At 34.9% G+C, this 7,505-nt stretch overlaps 1 protein-coding gene across 1 annotated transcript; it reads left to right on the top strand.

The window, feature by feature from the left end:
- The first annotated feature begins 2,206 nt into the window (after positions 1–2,206).
- LOC142242854 (uncharacterized) lies at positions 2,207–7,281 on the top strand. The gene is made up of 6 exons (XM_075314372.1): positions 2,207–3,086; positions 3,336–4,208; positions 4,284–5,009; positions 5,609–6,626; positions 6,723–7,014; positions 7,096–7,281. Exons 1-6 carry the CDS (start codon positions 2,207–2,209, stop codon positions 7,279–7,281), a joined length of 3,975 nt encoding a protein of 1,324 aa, XP_075170487.1.
- The last annotated feature ends 224 nt before the right edge of the window (positions 7,282–7,505 follow it).

The following is a 7,505-nucleotide window of genomic DNA, read 5'->3' as shown; positions in this document are numbered from 1 at the left end:
ATATATATATATATATTATATATATATATATATTATATATATATATATATATATATATATATATATATATATATATATATATATATATATATATTATATAATATATATATATATATATATATATATATATATATATATATATATATATATATTATATATATATATATATATATATATATATATATATATATATATATATATATATATATATATATCATTGTGTTTGTCCCTGTAGTAAACGCAGGCGGTTTGTGTTTTTTTTAGTAATTTTATTTTATTTGTTTGCAACTGGCAGCTACACTTAACAAACGATGAGTGATTTTGTTTTTTTGCATCTTATGTACAGAATTTGAAGAAGATCGGTTAATAAACATGCCAATTATCACCAGATCGGCGATAAAGCACAAATATTATTGGATACTGCCGAAACATTATTATGTTTGTTTTTATGTGAAACATATTACATGTTTGGAAGCATTTTGACCCCAAAAATATTATATGCTTGGAAGAATTTTCTCCAAAGATTTTGTGCTCATTCCCTCACATAATTTTCACTTCCACGAAATTTTTTTAGTTTCTTGGCACCTTTTTTCTGTAATACAAATTGTTAAATCACCATGATTTATTGTTTTTTTCTTATGTTTTGTTTGTTTTCAAATAGTATACATGAATTCAAATTACCAATCATTTATTTATTTTAATTCAACATGAAAAATTGTTTGAAATTACTTTGAATTCAAGTCTTGATATTGAATCATATTACATGTTAGCCTGATACCGAAAACAGGCAATTGACGTCCAAATGCATTATATCTAATTATACAATTATTTTTTCGAGCTTTATGGACAGATATAGATTATAGATCTCTATTTTTTTGTATCTCATACTGGCATCCCTACTACCAATATCGTAAATGTCATTCTTGATTCTCTACTTACAATATTTTCGTTTTTGTTGTTGCAACACTTTAGGGCAACGATCAACATATACATAATGTAAACACAAGCTGACATACATACATATGTACATATATTATAACTGTCTCTTCTTTTTGTATTATTAAAAGTTTGAAGTTTGGCAAAATAAATCATTATTCAAGAAAGTGTTGAAAATAAAACATCGTGTTCTCATTACAGTGGGCCAAGAAGTGCGATTAAAGTAAAATTTACAGAGAGAGCATTCTAAGTAATTATAAGTGTGTTCGAATAACTCTTGCATAGAGATATTTATAATACTGGAAAAAGTGTGTGAAATCTTGAGCCAGGAAGTTGTGGTGCACAGAGACAGTAAAGAATTCGAAACAGTGTAAAAATTGTGGGTCAATTATTAACTTAGTGGAGACAGAATAGCAACATTTAAACCCAAATTATTTGGGTTAATTTAATCAACAGTGAGATACTTCCATATAATCCAAATCTGAAAATCAGTATAAACATTATCATAGAGACATATTTTAGTGTGCAATTCATAGTGTTCTGATAATATTGAATTTCTACTGGAAGTGAAGCTGGATCTATTTCTGGAGTATTCAGAGGAGAAAATTAGTACCCGTTTGTGTATTGCCTCGTAAGTTGGAAGCTGGCCCAAACACAAGGTAACGTTTTCTTTTATTATTTCTACGATTTGCATACCCAAACCGAACCATTGGGTAAGGAATTTGTCCCATCGCATATTGGACAAATTCCAGGGCTGTCAAAACAGGCAGTCCTCAAACATTGGCGACCGTGACAGGACAAATATTCAGTGGCATTGTAACATTTTTTAATATTCTGAATTTAATAAAATTCAGTAGCGAGTGTCTCAGTACCACGAAAACCCATTTTTATAATTCGTGCGGTTACATAATCACTGACAACGTTATTGGAACACATTTGTTTTTGCCCCTGGAAATTTTACGCCATTTTTAAATTGCATTCTGTAATATTGTGAAGCGAATAAAATCATTTATGTAATTGGCCCACATCGAATTTCCACCATTTTCTTAATTTTAATTTTCACATATTGGATTGTTGTTGGAATTTCAAAGGGCAATCACATCGCATACATTGCAATCCTCACGTAGGAAATAAATTGCCTCGGTGAATTTTTTACAACAACATTCAAATTATCAACCATATTATATTGATTCTGTCTCAAAATTTAAATTTATTGGGAAGTAAATTTTCGGAGTTTTTGTATAAATAATTTTGAACCAAAAAATATACAATGCCAAACGGTGAAGAAATAACACAGCCAAGCCCATCGCTTGAAGAATTAAAACAGCGTCGTGCCTCATCGAAAGGTAGTATGACCCGGATCAAAAATGTTGTTGAAGGGAAAAATACATTGGGCATTATTGAGTCATACTACAAACAGGCTTCGTATTATCAGAACCAAATTGAAAGGCTGTCTCCTCTAGACGATGGCAGGGCTGATATAGACGAACTTTACATTACTATTAAGACTAAACTTTTAGATCTCATTGGTAGTGGCAGGCGACATAGTATTACTGAACAATCTTTTTCTGTCCCTCAACACTCATCAAGTCGTCTTCCTAGCTTGAAACTTCCTAAGTTTGATGGAAAGTATTTAGAATACAAAAATTTCATAAATACTTTCAACAATTTAGTCCATAAAGACCCAAATATTCCAGTGACGGAGAAATTCAACCACTTGCTTTCGTGCCTCAGTGGTGAGGCCTTATCAACAATTAAAGCGTTTCAAGTCACAGATGAAAATTATCAAAGTGCCCTCGATAGACTAAAAGAGAGGTACGATAATGACACACTGATATTTTTGGAAAATGTGACATCAATGTTTGAGATTTCTAAATCAAGTAAACCTGTCCCAAAGCAATTAAGAAATATTGTAGACACTATATCAGCCCTTTATAGTTCTTTAAAATCACTTGGCTCATATGAACAAATTTGTGATGCATTCATAATTCATTTGGCGATGAGCAAGGTTGACCCGGAAACGAAACAGAAATGGGATGAGTTTATTGATTACTCAAAATTACCTTCGTGGACTGATTGCTGCTCTATGTTGGACAGACGTTGTCAACAACTAGATGCACAGTGCCGAAGAACATCCAAACAACGAACCCGTCTACCTCATCAAATTATTCACATAATAATCAACCTTCAAAGCAGCACTCATTGCTGGCGAAAAATATGGCTCAAGAAATAATTTGCAATCATTGCTCAAAATCTGGTCATTTTATAACAACTTGTCAACGATTCATTGTTTTGACTCCAAATCAACGAATGGAGCAAACAAAGCAACAGAAACTTTGTCACAACTGTCTGGCAAAGGGACACATGTATATGCAGTGTCCATCTCGATATTCATGCAGATTTTGTAAACAAAAAACATCACTCGCTCCAACATAAGCAAGAGGAGCAAGAAGAAACTCCGACTGCGTCATCTGCCTCAACTCACGGTACATTTCGACAAAATTCTGACTCACAAATAAGTAATGTTATTTTAGAGACTGCTTTGGTTTTAATTCGAGATTCTGAGGGGAATTTTAGAATGGGGAGAGCACTTCTGGATTCTTGCTCTCAAGTGAATTTCATAACGGAATCTTTCTCAAATTCACTCAATTTACGGAAATCGAAAAATACTATAGATATTTTGGGAATTGGTGCTTCTGGTGTAAAAGTGTCATACAGAACGCAAAGCACTGTCCGATCTCGATTAAATAATTTCGAATTGTCCCTCGATTTCTTAATTTCCCCAAAGATAACTGGCTATCATCCTAATGAGAATTTATCGATAACTGATTTCAATCTACCCAACAACATAGAATTAGCTGACCCTGAATTTCATCGTAGGCGTGGTATCGATATGTTACTTGGTGCCGAGTCATTTTTCTCACTTCTTTCTGTGGGTCAAATTCGTTTTGGAGAGAATTTACCAACTTTACAGAAGACACTTTTAGGGTGGATTGTTTCCGGAAGATACAAACGTAATCGTTTAAATCGACCCTCAAAAACAAGTTATGTTGTCTCGGGGGATGTATTTTCGAAAATCAATAATAATGTCGAAATGTTATGGAAATTAGAATCTGTTGAAGGCAAACGCCAACCATTTTCATTGGAACAACAAGAATACGAAAATCATTTCGTTACAAATGTATCGGTACAAAATGATAGAAAAATTTTAGTGAGATTGCCTCTTAAGGAAGATCCAATAGTTCTTGGGGATTCAAGGGACATAGCTCTTCGTCGTTTTCTTTCTATTGAACGAAAATTAAATAAAAATTTTGAATTGAAAGAACAATACTCAAGGTTTATGAAAGAATATGAAGAGCTAGGACACATGTCTCCAGTAGACGAAAATGCGATTTCTCATCCAAATTATTACATTCCCCATCATTGTGTTTTACGACCTCAAAGTGTCTCGACCAAACTTCGTGTGGTTTTTGATGCATCTTCATCTCAATTGTCTCTCAACGATATCATGATGGTTGGGCCAACAATTCAAAATCAGTTACTCATAACTTTATTGCGATTCAGATGTCATAGGTATGGCCTCACAGCAGATATTGAAAAAATGTATCGGCAGGTATTGATCCATCCTGATGATCGACATTTGCAACTGATTTTATGGCGTGATAATTCTACCAATCCGATTAAAACATATACCCTGAATACTGTCACATATGGAACAGTATCAGCCCCATATTTAGCCATACGAAGTCTTCATTATGCCGCCGAACAGTTTCCGAATATTCACGAATGTGGCAAGGCTGTTGTCACAAAGGATTTCTATGTTGATGATATGATTACTGCTGCTGATGATTTGCATACATTGCAACTCATCAAGAAGGAAGTAACAGAAATATTGACTCATTCAAATTTCTCTCTCTCAAAATGGCATAGTAACTGTCTCAATCTGAACTTAACTGATGCTGGTATAAAAGAGGTTCGAATTGACGATGATTCTACTAGCACATTAGGAATATCGTGGTACACCTCTGATGATACTTTCCACTTTGAATTTCGCCCATTAAAATCGTATTCACGTAATACGAAAAGAACAATTCTGTCTCTTACATCTACGCTTTTCGACCCAATGGGGTTAATCAGCCCTCTAATCATTAAATCAAAAATTTTGCTACAGAAACTTTGGATTTTAAAATGTGATTGGGATGAATCTGTACCTCAAGAAATTGATAGTGTTTGGACTAATATTTTGGCTGATTACCATAATCTACCCCAATTAAAAATTTCTCGATTCATTCGTTTAACCAATTTGATTGATCTTCAAGGATTTTGGAGATGCCTCTACTAAAGCGTATGGTTGTTGTCTCTATTTCCGATGCATCGATTCATTCGGCAATGTTGTTACAAATCTGGTAGCTTCAAAATCTAGAGTTGCCCCACTAAAAACAAGATCTTTGTCCCGGTTAGAATTGTGCGCATCACATTTACTTGCAATTTTTTGGAATCAACTAAAAAATCATTTCGATTTTTCGATTTCAAAAATAATATTTTGGTCTAACTCGCAAATTACATTACATTGGATCAGAACTCATTCATCAACTTTATCAACTTTCGCCGGTAATAGAGTTTCTGAAATCCAAAATTTATCAAATGATATATTGGCGATATATACCTACAGACCAGAATCCTGCAGACGTAGTGTCACGAGGTTGCTCAGTTATCGAACTGGAGAATTCTAATTGGTTTTATGGCCCATCGTTTCTACGATCTTCCGAATCTGAATGGCCACCGTTTGATGGTCCGAATATCAGCGAAGAAGAAATGACAATAGAAAAAAGGAAAACAATTTTACTCGCGCAACAAGAAGATGTGCCATATATAGTTCAAGCGGTTCACAAATTTAGCAACTATTTGAAATGCCTCAGAGTTTTCTCATATCTTCTCCGTTTCCAGTCGAGAAAATTTATCCACTGCCTCACAATATCTCCTGATGAACTGAGTCATTCACTTCACCGGATTATTTGGGAGATTCAACAGCATTATTTCGCGAATGAAATTAAACAAATAAACAATTCTGGAACTTTACCCAGCCATTTATCCTCTTTGGCTCTCTTCCTACAAGAAGTTGATGGAGTCGAATTAGTTCGTGTTGGAGGTCGACTTCTAAATTCCGACTTACCTGAAGATATGAAGTTTCCGTTCCTCCTGCCTAAATCTGACCCATTCGTTAAAATCATGGTAAACCATTTTCACCAATCAAATTACCACGCCGGCCCTAGAGCTCTGGTGTCATTAATACAACAACAATTTTGGATCATCAATTGTCGCTCGTTAGCAAGACAAGTGGTTTATAACTGCATACATTGCACTCGATATAAGCCAAAGCTTTTGACTCAGGTGATGGGAAATTTGGCAAAGGATCGTGTATCTGGCTCTCGTCCATTCCAGGTTGTTGGTGTTGACTTCGCTGGCCCGATTGCAACGTATCTCAGAATTAGAGGGAACACGCCCTACAAATCGTATATAGCTGCTTTTGTATGCTTTACGACAAAAGCTGTCCACCTGGAAGCTGTTTCCGACCTTTCGAGTGATGCTTTCATGGCAGCTCTCAAGCGGTTTATTGGTCGAAGAGGTCTTCCATCCAAAATATACTGCGATAATGCCACAAACTTCATTGGTGCTGAGTCTAAATTAAAGTAATTCCACAAACAATTTCACTTAGAGGAAACAAAATCCAAAATCGAATCATTTTCTGCCTCAAAACATATTCAATTTGTATTTATCCCACCCAGAGCACCTCATTTTGGCGGTTTATGGGAGGCGGCGGTCAAATCGGCGAAAGGTCACTTATTTCGCGCTCTTCCAAATGCACGTCTCACATTTGAGGAATTATCCACAGCTTTAGTGGAAATAGAGGCCATTATGAATTCTCGCCCAATTTCTCCAGCTTCAACTGACCCCAATGATCTTCAAGCCCTTACACCGGGACATTTTTTAATTGGTTGTCCTTTACTCAGTTTACCAGAAAGAACAAATTTTGACTCAGATATCTCCCATTTGCAATCATGGCAAAGAATTTTTGCAGTGAAATCACATTTCTGGCGCAGGTGGCATAAAGAATATTTGGCTCAACTTCAACATCGTCATAAATGGTAAACCCCGCAGCAAGAGCTAAATGTCAATGATATGGTAATCGTCCATGAAGATAATGTCCCACCGATGAAATGGATCACTGGCCGTGTAACAAACATTGTCCCAGGTACTGATGGTTATGCTAGAGTTGATGTGCGGACTCCAACTAATCTACTTAGACGTCCAGTGGCAAAGTTGGCGAAATTACCAATTGATTGAAACCAAGGGTTTCAATGGGGCCCGGCATGTTAAATCACCATGATTTATTGTTTTTTCTTATGTTTGTTTGTTTCAAATAGTATACATGAATTCAAATTACCAATCATTTATTTATTTTAATTCAACATGAAAATTGTTTGAAATTACTTTGAATTCAAGTCTTGATATTGAATCTCTATTTTTTGTATCTCATACTGGCATCCCTACTACCAATATCGTAAATG

The sequence above is a fragment of the Haematobia irritans genome, unplaced genomic scaffold (genome assembly GCF_050003625.1).
Source record: "Haematobia irritans isolate KBUSLIRL unplaced genomic scaffold, ASM5000362v1 scaffold_85, whole genome shotgun sequence".
NCBI classification, from domain to species: domain Eukaryota; kingdom Metazoa; phylum Arthropoda; class Insecta; order Diptera; family Muscidae; genus Haematobia; species Haematobia irritans.
The sequence above is the reverse complement of the archived record's forward strand: the minus strand, read 5'-3'. Positions and strand labels throughout refer to the sequence as shown.